The sequence below is a fragment of the Solanum stenotomum genome, chromosome 2 (assembly GCF_019186545.1).
Source record: "Solanum stenotomum isolate F172 chromosome 2, ASM1918654v1, whole genome shotgun sequence".
NCBI lineage: Eukaryota > Viridiplantae > Streptophyta > Magnoliopsida > Solanales > Solanaceae > Solanum > Solanum stenotomum.
The window spans coordinates 58025225-58041042 of NC_064283.1; the positions used below are offsets into that span (position 1 = coordinate 58025225).

At 35.8% G+C, this 15818-nt stretch overlaps 1 protein-coding gene across 1 annotated transcript in view; it reads right to left on the reverse strand.

The window, feature by feature from the left end:
• Positions 1–14753, reverse strand: part of LOC125856874 (insulin-degrading enzyme-like 1, peroxisomal) — a 30038-nt gene extending 15285 nt beyond the window's left edge. The window contains exons 1-13 of the mRNA XM_049536523.1: positions 14504–14753; positions 14014–14089; positions 12114–12181; positions 11901–11992; positions 11742–11815; positions 11604–11647; positions 9670–9721; positions 9010–9132; positions 8800–8912; positions 8382–8544; positions 7589–7681; positions 7352–7437; positions 1818–1904 (exon numbers count right to left, since the gene is read on the reverse strand). Of these exons, the coding sequence (XP_049392480.1) occupies positions 1818–1904; positions 7352–7437; positions 7589–7681; positions 8382–8544; positions 8800–8912; positions 9010–9132; positions 9670–9721; positions 11604–11647; positions 11742–11815; positions 11901–11992; positions 12114–12181; positions 14014–14089; positions 14504–14638 (1206 nt within the window). The 5' untranslated portion in view covers positions 14639–14753. The remainder of the gene's footprint in view (positions 1–1817; positions 1905–7351; positions 7438–7588; positions 7682–8381; positions 8545–8799; positions 8913–9009; positions 9133–9669; positions 9722–11603; positions 11648–11741; positions 11816–11900; positions 11993–12113; positions 12182–14013; positions 14090–14503) is intronic.
• Between the last annotated feature and the right edge of the window lie 1065 nt (positions 14754–15818).

Consider the following 15818-nt stretch of genomic DNA (forward strand, 5'->3'; position numbering starts at 1 on the left):
TGAAAGTGGTCATAATCTAAAAAATAAAATTATATGGGTAGGATCAGAATGATGGCATGACCCAACTAGAAAATAGAAATTATATAGGAAAGTTTGAATGGATGGAACGACCCTGTTGAAAAAGAGAAATAATATGGGTAGGGTCAGAATGATGGCACAACCCTAATGAAAAAGAGGAATTATATAGGTAGGATCGGAATGATGGCACAACCCTATGCGAATCAGATTTGAGGAGTCACCAGAAAGCTGAATAGAACTAGGCAAATCAAATCTAAGGAGTCACCAAAAAGACACAGTGCTAAGCAACTCAGATATGAGAAAGTAGTTTGGAAAAATTCATGGTACTAAGCAAATTAAATATAAGAAGTACTCCGGAGAGATGCACAGTGCTACGCAAATTAAATATGCAAAAAAAGGTAGCCACCGGAAGGATGACATGGTGCTACACAAATTAAATATGAAAAAGTAGTCACCGGAAAGATCACACGATGCTACACATATGATATGAAAAGTAGTCACTAGAATGATGACACGATGCTACACAAATCAGCTATGAGAAAGTAGTCACTGGAATGATGGCACGGTGCTACACAAATCAGATATGAAAAAGTAGTTACCGGAATGATGGCACGGTGCTACACAAATTAAATATGAAAAAATAGTCACCAAAAAGATGGCACGGTGCTACATAAATACCGATGGATCTGAGTTGACACAAAACAGCCCTAGAAAGTCACCAAAAATTGACACACAGTGACCTGTCTGATTGAGTTTTCTTCCCTAAATATGGAGTTCATGCGTATATCATTGGCCCTACTTTTGTTAACATGATCGTTGGCCAGACAAGCGGCATATATGGGTAATAGCCATCCGCTGCAGCAGAAGCACTTTGATTCTCTACCAATATCGTAGAGGCTCTTATACCATGTGAGAAATATATACTATTGAATTGTTGTCTCGACATTAGTACAGAGAGACCCTATTTATAGAAACTACAATAGATACATTTTCCAACTAGGACACTACAGTACAATCCTTTTCTAAGTAGGACACCATATACTATTCCTATTACTATTACTATTCCTATTTCTATTCTAAGAGGATTGTATATACCTATTACTATTCTAACATAAACAAAAGTAAAATCATCTGCAGACTAACAACTTTAGACATATTCACCTAAAGATAAAAATTTATAACCAAAATACTTTTTCTTAACAACTTTGGTGTCCGGGCTAGCTTGCCGGCACCTCGACTAGTTCAACATAATACCTACTACCTCCACCAACACAGGTACCAGGTAACTCTATCTACCAAGGCTTGGACAAGTGGGAAAAAATCACCAAGTGCTTTTTGACTCCATGCCAAGTTGGCAAGTGCTGGTGTGCAGGAGGTAGTACATTGTTCCACATCCCTTGAGGAATGTGGAATTGGACTCTTCATAGTCTTGAAAAGTCATCATCTAATGAATTAGCTTGTGGGGTTGAGTTAGACCGAAGGTTTAACTTTTATCGGTCTGCCTTCACCTATAAACCATTAATGACTCCTGGAAACGATCAAAACAATAACTCTAACTGCCAACTGGGTGTAAAATCTAATCCACATTAAGCAACCAATTCAAAGATGGAAAAAGCATATTAAAAAATATATAGGAATTTATCTCAACAAAAAATATACATGGGAATTCAATTTCAAAAAAAAATACACATGGGAATTTGAACTGCATATACTTTTTCTTCCTTTTGTATCAATTGAGTAGTATACTTCGTGTAGATAAATTACTTCAAATAAAAATAGGAACAGATGTTAAAGAATACCTGCATATTCATTGCAACATTAACCACATAATCACTTGGTCGAATCTTGTCTTGATAATGGAAGGCAATCTCACAAATAGCTGAGAGCTTAATATACAAATTTTAACACAAAATAAAAAAAATTAGAATAACTTAAAAAAAGGAATAAGAAGGAAGTGAGATCATTAAGAACAATAATGCACAAGAGACAGCAAGAAAAAGAAGGCCAAGACAAAACCTGGTCATATTACATGCCAAGATTAACAAAGGAAACTAACAAAAACAAGATTGGATGATCGACCCTAATCTTATTGATAACATGCAGAATAGTGCACATGTAATGTAACACTATTCCTTTCTGGGGCCAGCCCATTATGACCTCCGTTTAGAATAACATCCTCTTCCTTCTCTTTAATAAATCTAGCTACGAAAAGTCTAGTTTGCTTCTACACTAGACTAGAATTGTGAAAATTTTAAGAACTTCAAATGAACTTAAAGATAGTAAGAACGAGATCCTACAGAGATGTGGTGCCATGGCCTACGCTCATATCAGATGACGAGTACAAAGTCAAAAATATGAGCTGGGAGTAGATATTTTCTGTTTCTAGCAAGAAAATATAGAGAGGCGTAGCCATTTTTGGAACCTGTCTGGTTGTGTGATTTGACCAACCAATCGAGCAGCCAGAAATAGTGGCTAGATGGGCAAGGAAGATGGTAAAGGGTACAGCCAGTAGTTAAACATCTTTGCTTCAAAGATGCTTGGCTTGTTTTCGATTTCCATACAGGACAAAGTCAAAGAATGTACTAGAAGGACAAAGGTGGTCCAGAGAATCTTTCCTTCCTCTTGATCAACGGTTCTTCAAGAAAAGGGTGCAATGAAATGAGAAGGCAGAACAGTACAGTGAAGTTATGCATTCTCAGACTTTTTTTGCATTTATTGGAGTTTGGTTTTGTTCCAGCATTTCTGGATCTGTGTGCTAGTAAGGCTTTAGGAATTTCCACAATAATAAAATTATTTACCTTATCAAAAAAAAAAAATTCAGGCTATAAGTTCCTAGGATGGCATGATCTAAGGGAGTGCATATGATACCTTAGGCAAATCCCACATTAGAAAGTGACAGGAAAGTGGAGTGTTATCTAAAGATAAAACACAAGTTCGCATGCACTGCGCCTATGGACTAGATATGACTAGGGGTGTTCGTGATTCGATTTGGATCGGTTATTGATTAAAACCAAAACCAAACCAATTTAGTCGGTTTTTTAAATTTCTAAAACCAAACCAAACCAAACGAAAAAACTAACCGCCGGTTTGGTTATTGTTGGTTTGGATCAGTTTTTCTGGTTTATTCGGTTTGAAAGTAATAATGTTTTTGAGGGCGTACGTATCTCGAGATACACACAAACACCTAGTACATGGACAATCCACAAAAAAGTTATTGTTGGTTCAATTAAGCAATACTAGAGTTATCATTACACGAACAAAGTGATTCAATTAAAAGAAAGTGTGACTATTTTATGTGAAGTAGGGTAGGTAAAGACCAAAATGGATTTTGATGGACTTGGACTTAGGATTGTCATAGTTGGGCTAAAGTGTTGGGCTAGAGAAAATGGTAAAGTTAAAGACTTAAGTTAATTAAAATTTAACAAAATATTTATATTTTCTTTATGAATAATATATAAATAATTATAAAATTTATATATCTAATTTATCGGTTCGGTTTGGTTATTTTTTAGTAAAACCAAAACCAACCAAACCAAATAGTATCGGTTTTCAAATTTAAAATCCAACCAAATATCATTTTTTTAAATCGGTTTGGTTTGGATTGCGGTTCAGTTTGGTTTTTTTACCATAACCATGAACAGCCCTAGATATGACATAGCTAAAGGGACAAATCCATGAAGTATGTTGAGCCAAAGCGAACAAAATACATGTTATGGCTTAGGTTGTGATTTATATGGTATCAAAGACGGACTTCTTCAGGGTGGCCCAATGGTTTAGGCTTGGGACTTCCAAATTGGAGGTTTCAAGTTCGAAACTCCTTGCCAGCGAAAGCAAGGGGATTGCCTTCTGGGTCGAGCTTGTCGCACCGGGCTTGCCTAGTGCAGATTACCTCTCCTATGTGATTTGCGAGCTATTGCATAGGATTGGGGGTTTTACCCTGTGCGCACCCAAAGGGTAGCGGCTGCGGGTTTCCCTTGTCATAAAAAAAAAAAAGGACGGACTTCTGCAGTACAATTATATGAAATCTCAGCGAAGTTAAGGCCCATGACGGCGAGCTCAGAAGGGTGGGTTAAGGAGGGAGACTATCAGTAGGGTGGGCTAAGGAGGGAGACTAATAGGTTCCTAGACTAGCAGGCTTTTGCAGTGTTATCAAAAGCAAAAAGCGCAAAAAAAGCTCTAAGGTCCATTGGAGTTTTACGCGCAAAGCGAGCATGAGCTTTAATGAAAAAAGGCGCAAAGGGAGAAAAAATATAAATAGATAGTGTTTAGTCCAAGACTAACAATTATAAGCTTAAATGACAAATATATGAATAAGAAAATTATGATAAAATAAAATATCAATTGTTTAGTGTCACCTCTTGAGAAGAGACTCATTGGCAAGGAATAGTATGTATTAAAACCTTGATGATGACAATGACATGCACACTAAGCGAGGTGAAGTACTCAACACATTTTGAGCGTCGTTTCAAGGCTTAAGTGCGTATTAAGCGCACCTTTGACAACACCATTCCGAAGAAGGGGTATATATAACACCTTAGGCAATCCCACAATGAAAAAGGAAAGTGAAAGCTATATAAGATAGAGTATAAGTTCGCATGGTATGAGTGCTTTTGAATCAATGTGGTGCAACTGAAAAATCTATAAGGTTTTGTTAGGCCAAAGCAAATAATATGTATCAAGAATTAGGTTGTGACAAATATGGTATCATAGACAAGACTACTATGGTACGATGGTGGGGCAACCCTCACTTAGAACGTTAAGTCCCTAAACGAGATACTTGTGATGCTAATGGTAGAAGGCGGGGTGACGAGAGCGGGTCAAGGAAAAATAATCACTTTCTAGGCTAGCCAACTTTTAAAAAAACAACTCATAGGCCACATTAGGAAAATTCAACATCACAACAGAAAGAGGAAAACTTAGCGTTATACAAGACATAACACAGGTTGACATGACATGCATGCTCTTGGGCTCAATGTCATGCAGCCCAAAGGACAAATCAGGGAAGTATAATTGGCCAAAAAAGATAGCGCATGCCATGTTAAATATATTATGAAAATTGGACTCACACATTATGATGGTGGGCAAACCTTCGCGAGGATGTTATATCTCGAAGAGGGTTGTATGTTACACCTAAGATAGAGGACGGTCAATTGAAGGCAAGGTCAAAGAGGCAAACTTCTAAGTTGGCAAGAATTCGGAAAAGGGGTACATATGACACTTCAGAAAAATTAAAAATCAGAAAAGAAATATGAAGTGTTATATAAGATAGAACACAAGTTCATATGGTACACACGCTTATGGATTTGATGTGGGTAGCCCAAGGGACAAATCCATAGGGTTTTGTTAGGTCACAGCGAACTATACATGCCATGAGCTTGGCCAATGATAAATATGAAAGCAAACATATAGCATACATTCCCAAACTAAGCAAGAGAGTTAATCAGTCCTTAAAGCTTCATGTGGATCTTAGAGTGATTTGCCAATAGTATGATTAGTCCTACGTAAAAAGCTAAATGCATACTCTTTTCTTGATACATCACATTTCCAACTAACAAAATGCTTAATCAAACCCAATCCTTAAGAGAAGAAGATATAAGAGTATTTCACATTCACTATAGACGTCCTCCTTAGCACCATATATCCACCAGCAAAGGATAAGAAAAGGCAGGACATAATTAAAAGCCACCTAAAGAAAGAAAATACAATACCAAATTTATTCTTTCCCTCAATTTTAAGAATGAAAAAGAAAAGGAAAATAAGTATACCAAGAGAATTAAAGATTGTTTGGGGGAAAAAGAGCGTAAAGGTCACATATAAATAACCCATCTCCATGAATCCTGATGAGGGCTTATATAATAACTCCACATCTTTGGAACTCCCCCAACTCCCAATCTCATAGATTTCTCCTAAAGCAAAGATCCCAAAGTACTCCCCCCTGCACCCTTCGAATTTGTTGGACTGTCAACTCACTCTGAATTCAAAACTAGACATTAGGAAATGATACCCTCAAAGTATCTTCCCCACGTCACTTATGCTTCCAAAAAAGCTATTTTTTCTCCAATTCACAACCCTAAAAGTAATATGACTATTAAAATCTTCCCATCCCTTCATGATACTCGTCCGCGTGATGCACCCAATGGGATCATGATAGATCTAGTCCAGCCCCCTTATCATAGTACCATACTTCTCTACTCTACTACTACCTCCCTTCATATGGCTTGCTACTCCCCTCCAAATTTCAATAACCATTTCCCTATAGAGCTTTAAGTACTCTTTAAGAGTTTTCACAACTGAAACAAAAAACAAAAACTTCTTTTCAAATTAATGGGGATTGACAATGATGTCTACCTTTGTATTACTGTTAAGTGAATGAAATGAAGACTCGCATCTGGAGTCTTGTGTGATAAGAATGTGCCACCAAAACTTAAAGGCAAGATCTACAAAGTGGTGCTTAGAACTACTATGTTGTAAGGAGCGGAGTGTTGGCTAGTCAAGAAGAGGCCAAAAGTCTCACGTTTAGAAGATGAAAGTTGCAAAAGTATGAATGTTGGGATGGATGTGTAGACATACTAGGAGCAATAGGATTAAAAATGTAAATATTTGGAACAAGGTGGAGCGGCCTCGGTGGAGGACAAGATGCGGAAAGCGAGATTGAGATGGTTCAGGCATGTGAAAAGATGCACATGAATGCCCCAATGAAGAGGTATGAGAGATTGGCTATGGATGGTTTCGGGAGAGGTGAGATGATTAGATAGGAGACGGTGCAATTTAGCTTACTGGGGACATGACCTGTTATAGGAGGTTGTGGAGGACACAAACTAAGGTAGAAGGTTAGTAGGTAGTAGAGCATTGTCTCGTTTATCCTTACAAACTAGTAGGCGCAGATTTACTCGTACGATTATCATATAATTTTGTAGTTATTATTCTATTTTTTTCAGAATGTTTTGTCATGCTTTCTAAGTATTTTGCTATGGCTACTTCACTTCCGTTGTTTCTTTTTTCCAACCTGCTTTAAATGTTTTTCCTTGAGCCGAGGGTTAATCGGAAACAACCACTCTCCCTCCAAGGTAGGGGTAAGGTCTGCGTACACTCTACCCTCCCCAGACCCCACTTTAGAGTGGTCTTTAGAGAATTACAATGGTATGTTGTTATTGTTGTTCTTTTCAAATTAAGGATTCTTATATACACTAAATGTATGTAAGGTCAAAACTTATTCATCAAATCATCTATTAGAATACACATCATTGGTGTTAGTAGATGCAAATGACATATAATACAGTCATGAAAAATTAGTGGTGTTGACTGGGATGCATAAGGTTGCAATTGACGATACCTCTTCAAATATCCATTTGGAGGCACCAGCTTGTTGTAGGAGATGAATATATTTGAATAGCAGACCCATAATGTCTTCAAAATGATCTGGAAATAAACAATGGACATAAACATCAATATCCCACATAAAGTTCCGGAAAGTTCACATCTTCAGCTTCATTCAAGAAAAACTACTTTTAGTGGAAGGGAAAATAGGGGCATGGTAACATATTAAGGTTCAATACAGAAAAACAAGTACCTTGCCCAGCATCAGTCAAATCAATAGCCACTTTGAAGAAAGAGAACTCATTAGTCCAGTCTGATTCACCAGCAGATAAACTTGTAGCCCATCCTGTAACAACCAAATATAAGTACCTTTCTGGATATTAAAAAATAGTTTGAGAAGAGCACGTTCAGGCACTTGAAGAACTATAATAGCATTGTCAGGGATAACATGTATCCAATGCAAGATGCAAAAAAAATGTACTAAAGTCACAAAAATAATATGGCATTTTAGCATCTTAACAAACACAGTGATTTCATCATTCCAGCATATGTGAAACCACATCTTATCATTCATTGATCAGATAAAAATAATTTCCATGAACTGTTATACACATGTTCTCTCACAATTGTCCTAAATTAGATAGTTGGTTCTAATAAGTAAATATGAAGGACTTAACATTGACTTCAAGCAAGTAGGAACACATATAGCAACTACCATGTCAGCAACTCAAGGATGAGACAAGTTATAAGTGTACAGGATGTCATCATGTTTGCAAAGTGGCAGACGAACCTTATTATCAAAATTAGAACTTCCTACTGTGGGTATTTTCTTGGACAGAAGAGATTCCGCCTCAAGGATGCTGCCTAAGGAATCCTAAATTTCAAACATGCTATGGGTCAATAAAAGGATGTGACAAATTTATACCGATAATATCACATTTCTCTTTCCAAATTTCAAGAATGGGGAAGGATGAATTGGAGCCAGGAAATGAATGACGTAAGGATAGGGTAGAGAAAGGGCATAAAATAATTAATTGAGAACCCACCCAACTTTTTCAAGACATAAAACAATGATCCTTCTCCTTCATGGCCAATCAAGTGGCCCAGGTACCTACAAGGCCCTTCCTTGTAGTGGTGTATGCCTGGGGTTATAGGCCATATGATTTTCAACTTGTGACCTTGTTTTATTGGAACAGCTCGAACAAGAATCTGAGATAAAAGACATAACCAATATGACTATTAAATGGACAATAAAATAATAAATTCATGTGGACTATTTGGAGAGAACAGATGAGAGCATGGAGGAATTGAAAATCACTGAACAAGTAGATTCAGCAACCAACAGGCATCATGAACAAATCACTTGTTGAAATTCAACAGCTCAATCGAAAGAAGTCTGTTCAAATACAGTCCACAACCAAAAGAAAAGGAAAGGTGACGCATCTGTGTTTTACAACTTGATACCTGGAGATGTTCCGTGGTGCAAGGCTGTCCAGTAAAATGAATTTGATTACGATCTATGTTCCGGATGTCCTGGAACTTACCCCGCACCAACTGCTCAACTTTATCAAGACTATCTGAATTATAATTATACAGGTAAATTGTTAATTTGGGCCACCAGCAATATATTTGCAACAATTACCCATGCCTTCTGTTAAAAAAGACTGTCCAAACCTTTTGAATAGACGACCAAGTGCATGAGATTGGCTGAATAATTTTCAGAATAAAATTTGAGAAGCTCCTGTCTTGTATCTATGCCTCTTTCTTTTGGTCTCACCTCTAATGTATCCCAGCTGCCTACACACATGATGAGTGATATGATCATTTCTTTTTCTTGGGGTAAGTAAAACTATAATATGGTCATTTTTCTATGTCAGAGAGGATAGGACCGTTTGCATTACAGATATCACAAACAAAAAAGTAATAACATCATAGTGCTAATATCTTTTGTGATATGAGCATGATGAAAGAATCCAGTATGCTTAACTCAAAATTGAATTTTCAAGGAAAATATAAGGAAACTAAAAGGAAGTATGGTTGACACGTTAAAAATGTGGCATCAAATGTGTTCCAAGGGTGTCAACAGCTCGTATTACTGTGATCAATTCCTGTGGCTTTATGATGTGCTTTCTCCATCTTGGAGAGAAAAACTGCAGGTTTTATTTCATGAAGGAGAAATTTTCTGATAGGATTTTGTTCAATGCATTGTAAACCAGTCATATTTCTACACGTATCGTAGTAGACAATCAGAAAGCAGATATTGAACAATCAAAACCCAGATATAATCATACAAAACACATGATAAGGATATGCATCATAGCAAGCAGGGCAAACCTGTGCTGAATTTATGGTATGGATGATTTTCCGCGCTTAGATGTTTTTGAAGCTGCACAAAGTAGTATTTGAAAGTTACAACTTCTTCAACAAAGAAAACATTTGCAAAAGAATAATCCAGAAAACTTTGACATCATGGGACTTCTACTTTCTGGAAGGAATTTTATTTTATAGCAGCACTAAGATAGTGTTGACAAAATTACAATAGAGCTAGACCAACTTCTAATAAAACTATAGGGAGTCAATCATATCCAAAATGTCATCATACATGTTAACAGAATTCAGCCTACAAAAAAATAAAGATTTTGAAGAAATGTACTTAGCACGGAGTATATGATCCTTTACTCCATCAAAACATCTGGAACTATATCAATCCATTTTAGTACATCATGCAAAGCGGGACTGTTCCCCGGACTACTCTCTATTCTCTACTCTCTTGTCTTATTTATCCTTCAACTCCGCCAGCGGCATTTAAACTCCTTGGCATAGTCCATCATATACCAAACAAGTTCAGAAACATACTTCAAAGATTCCAAGTCAGGTAACCATATAGAAACAGATGGTTCACTGATTCTGCCGAAGATTTACAGAACTAACACCTGTTACATACTGTACTCTCTTCTTGTAGAAATTCTTGAGTTAGGCATGCATTTTGTAATGCTGTCCACCCAATGCCATAGCAATTTGGAGGGGTTTTGTTCTCCATATTATTTTCCAAGCCACAGTGTTTCATTCATAGAATTTGAAACTTCCAGCAATCTAAAAAACAAGATTTAACAGAGAATCATCCATCTGCCTTGGCTGTCCATCAGAAAGTATCTGCCATGTCATCTTGGGACTCTACTGTTTCCAACTTGTCAAACAACAGATTAAACTCTTATCTATTTTCCAATCAGAAAAATCCTTCTGAATTGCTTATTCCAACCACTTTGCATCTGTTTTTGCTGCATAACATTCTTTATTTTGCATAGTTCTCAAGCCATTTATCTAACCAAAATCTGATTCTTTCTGCCATTTCCAGTTGAGTCTGGCATGATTCTGGAATTCTTCCCACGTGGCTGTTATTTGTATCCAGACAGAAACCCTATTCGAGCATGTCACCGATTTTACACCGCCCACAGATTCAGTTTAACATCATCCAATCTCTAGATAAGGAAATTCCCATTATTGTTGTCAAAAGATGTAGTGCTCCTTACTACTTTATAAAAAAAAAAACATTGCTCCTTATTCTTTTCTATATCAAAGCGAGAATGCACCTACATGAAAAAGTTGCCACTTTTACTCTTTTTCCTTAAAAAAATAAATGCAAGTCTAGAGGTCAAAATCTCCTAAAGAACATAGAAAATCCTACAAAAAGATCAAGTGATTTGACAAAGGTTGAACAAATTTGAGGGCAAAAATAAGAACCGCTCTTCTTCTTTGTTTATTAGCCCAAGAAATATTCATGGCATTGCTCCTGGAATTTATGTAAGTATCTTGGAATCAAACAGTTTCATTTAGTGCAAAAGTTGGTGAATGATTTCAAAGACATTTCTCTATAAAAAATCTCATGGTATGCTTGTTGTCTTTATCGGACTCTCACCTTTTTTTGATTTGTCTTGGTTTTTATTTTTATTTTTTTTTGTTTCCCCCTCGGTATTTGGTACCGCTTTGGGACCCGATTAATCCGGATTTGCGTTGGGAAGTCCCACTTTGGGGATAAAGCGCTCCCTACCAAAGGAAACTCCGCTCCTAGAGCTCGTACCCGAAACATCATGGTTAATGGAGTAGTACCTCCACTCCACCAAACAACCTCTTGTGGTCTCATCATTATTACATAGAAAAAGAATCTTCTCAAACTATTATCTCTCTTGAATCGCTTTCTTTTTGTTTTTATTTAGTCGGCAAATGGGATGGGGATTCTCCAAGAACGAAGGAAGATGAAAGTCATATACCTGGTTCATTCTCCAAGGATCAGAGAGTAGATTCTTCTGGTGTTCTGTATGGGTAAAAAAGATATATGTGACAATGAAATTACTATGAACATGCACAGGTGCAAAATCAAAAGATATGCAAAAAATCAGAATACTAACCAGAATCAACAGCTTTAATTTCTCGAGTGGTAGCATCTGCTGACATCAATGGTTTGATAAAGAACTGGGCAAATCTGGAAAAGAAAACCACAAAATTAAGCCGTGGCATTTTTTAAAATATTAACATGATACTTAACCACGGAAATTAAAATAATTTACCTGTCCAATGCTTCTTCGAAACCGTCAGCATTTACTTCAAAATAGTAATTGGTATCCTCAGAAGATGTAAAAGCATTTGTACTACCTCCATTCTAATCAGGAAACAAGAAAGGGACTTGTAAAATACAACTATTTTTTTGAATCAATAGGAAAATAAGGAATGTACAAAAGCAATAAAAAAACTTAAAGAAACAGTGAATTCGGAGTTGTTACCTCTGTGATGTACTTTGAATAACTATCCTCTACAGGATACTTCTCACTTGCATAAAACAACATATGCTCTGGCATATAACAGGAAAACGGCCAAATCAAAAAGTAAAAAAGACAGTTGATAACAAATGATGCAAGGAAGGCAACAGAAACCACCAACAAGAGAATCAGAGGTAAGAGTTGCACACTAGCACACTCTGGCAGTTCCTAAAGCCAATAAAAAGAGGTTTTAGTGCCTGCTAGCTTTATACTAATACAGATTCTCTATGTAGATGATTCACTGTACAAGTTTGTTTCAATTGACGCAATTTCATCATATTCTTAATTGAACAAGACTATCTTTAAGGGCTATAGATGTGCATATGCCTGCATAGAAGGAACAATCAGATAGACCCCAAAAAACGAAGTAATTAAGAGATGCGTTCTTTTCCTTATAGTAAGATTTACAATGTTTAAGCACAAATGAAATCATATCATCTACAACTAATTAAGAACACTGGACCCTACCTAATACAATCCAACTGTATAGATCCCATCAGAAACTATTACGCTTTACTTGCTCAAGTTGGATTCAAAGAACTGATCCTCCACTTGTGACACATGTCTAAACCACCGACAACCATCAGTATTTTGGAATAGCACTTCCCGATACCATCTCATTGCATCCCCCACTTATAACACATGGCTAATCCACCAACAACCATCAGTATTTTGCAATAGCACTTCCTAATACCATTTCATTGCATCTAACTATTTTTAGTTGGAAACATGGTCTTTTACAACCTAAATTTAGAAGTTCAAAAATTCCCAAAACTTTTTTGAACACAATACATACTCCAGTAATACTGAACCATGAAACTGACACAAAAAAAAAAAAAAAAACATGCCCAGTAGAATCCCACAACTGGGTTCTGAGGAGGGTAGAGTGTATGTAGATACCTTGTAGAAGTGGAGAGGCTATTTCCAAAAGACCCCCAGCTCAAGTGCAGTAAATCCAATCCAAGTACAAAGCAGATGAAAACAATGAAGAAAACATAACAACTAACCCGATGAATCAACGCTAGTGCGATAATTGAAACACAGTTAACTACAGACGATACGAGATATCAAAAGTAAGAACTACAATAATACCAGGTGATAAAAGGTACAAAAAGCCAAAGACTATATGGAAAGGCTAGTAATGTGACAACCCCTACCTATTAACCGTCTACCCTTATCCACAACCTCCAAACCTTCCTATCTAAGTCCATGTCTTCGATAAGCTGAAGATACATCATATCTTGTCCATCACCTCTCCCCGATACTTCTTCGGCCTACCTCTACCTTTCCTCAGTCCCACTATATCCCGCCTCTCACACCTCCTCGCTGGGGCATCTGCGAATCGCCTCTTCACATGCCCAAACCGCCTCAGACTCCCCTCCCTCATCTTGTCCACCACGGATGTCACTCTTACTTTATCCCGGATATCCACATTCTTAGTCCTATCATTCCTAGTATGCCCGCACAAAAAAATAGAAATTCATATTAAAATTATGATTTTTATCCTCAGCCAAGTTAAACAATATTGCTGTAAGAATAACAATCTAGAGTGTTATCTAAAATTCAAATTAAATTGCAGTAAAACAACACTTCTTCTTTTTGAATGACAAGGAAGCCCATAGCCGCTACCCTTTGGGGCATGGTAAGCCTCGCTCCTGTGCAATAGCTCACAAACCACACAGGAGAGGTAAACCACACTAGGCAAGCCCCATGCGACGAGCTCAACCCAGAACGGCAACCCCTGCTGTCACAGTACAGTAAAACTACTCTTTTGACTCAAAATTAAGGATAAATATAATGCAAAACAAGAGACTCAATGAAGCCACATAAAGAATGAACCTGTTTTGCAACAAAGAAATCATACCAAGAAAATGGGCAAGGCCTTCAAGTCCCTCAGGATCACTAAAAGCACCAACACACACATTCATTGAAGCTGCACACTGATACACGTACCCACAAAAACAAACAAAAAATGATAGAATTATTTCACTTCTAATGAAACCAAATAATTCAAGGTAAACCCATATAAAATCAATTCCAAAAAACATGGAAAAACATAAAAGCAACAAACCAAATCAGTTTCTTCAAACACCCAAAACAAACAAGCATGAGATTGATTCATTTTTAGCAAAACCAAATAAATTAAAGCAACCCCACATAAAAAGAACTCAAAAAACACATAAAAATACAAAACAAATCAATAAAAATTACTTTCCCATTTCTTCAAATACCCAAAACAAAAAAACATGAGATTGATTCATTTTTAGCAAAACCAAACAATTTAAACCAACCCCACATAAAAAGAACTCAAAAAACACATAAAAATACAACATAAATCAATAAAAGTTACAAACTTTATCAGTTTCTGGGTCACTGATGAGAAGGATTTCAAGATTATTTTGAAGAACAATTCTTCTGTAATCCCTTTTATCAATTCGAGGCTTCACTATCTCTACTGCCATATTTTCTTCCTTTTTACCAACTGCCATTTGTTCTTGAAAAACCCCAAATTCTGATTTTGCGATAAAAAGACTTAGATGAATGAACTTATTATATATAGAGTCAATAGGAAGGGAGGCTGCTACTCTTAGTTGTACATTTGGTATATTTCATAGTACTTTCCGGTTTGCCATTTTCTTGTGGTTCGAAATTCAACAATGTTTTTATCTGGAGTAATATTTTATCTTTGTTCGACTTTTCCACATAAAAACATAGTATAGTTCATTTATAATATATGGTTTTGAATTTTTCACTTTTTCGTAATTATGCGGGAATTTATGTATTATATACGCGGAATAAATGTAGATTAATAACATATGATTTTAGAATAATTATTATGTTGGTCTGAATTTATGTTGCAGTGTAATATCGGGTATGAAATTTTTAAAAGGAAGTAATTTTTTTGAAATTTAAAATTTAAAACAAGAGTCAAAACGTTGTGTAGCTATTAATCATATGGTTAAGAGAGAGAAAATTAATGGTAAATGGTTTTTTAATATGAAAAAGTGATATTCTATTTATGACAATATATATATATATATATATAAAATGTGCCACTTAAATTAGGATAAAATGAATATATGACAAAACAAAAATTTGAAAACATTTTCTAGATTTACTTATATATTTTGCAAAATTATAGCTCAATATCTTTTGGGTTATTTAGTTTGCATATACCGTATATAAATAGTATATACAAAACATATACATAATATATAATAATTGTGTGTATATATATGGTATATTTCAGTCATATTTCGTAAACTAGATAGTCGTATATATTGGCAATGGAATACTTCTTTTCATAAAAAACACTTCTTTTTTATCCAGATGTTACTTGTAGTCTGTAGAGTTACATGAGCAATTACATGGAACTTTTGTACGTACTAATTCAAATTAAGAGATATAAAACAGATTAAAATAAAAAAGTAATTCCCAAGGAAAAAGCTCCCATAAAAAATAAAAAATAAAAACTCACTTTAGTCTTTAGGTAAAACATCAAGAAATTATAGTACTAAAAAGGTGAATATAAAAAGGTCAATATGACCATATTCTAATTTCTATACCATGACCTGTCATTTCCACACTAAAGTGCAATCTTTCTTAATTATAAAAAATAACCATTTTGAAGATAAACTTTTACCCTTTTGGCTTGTTTTGATAAACTTT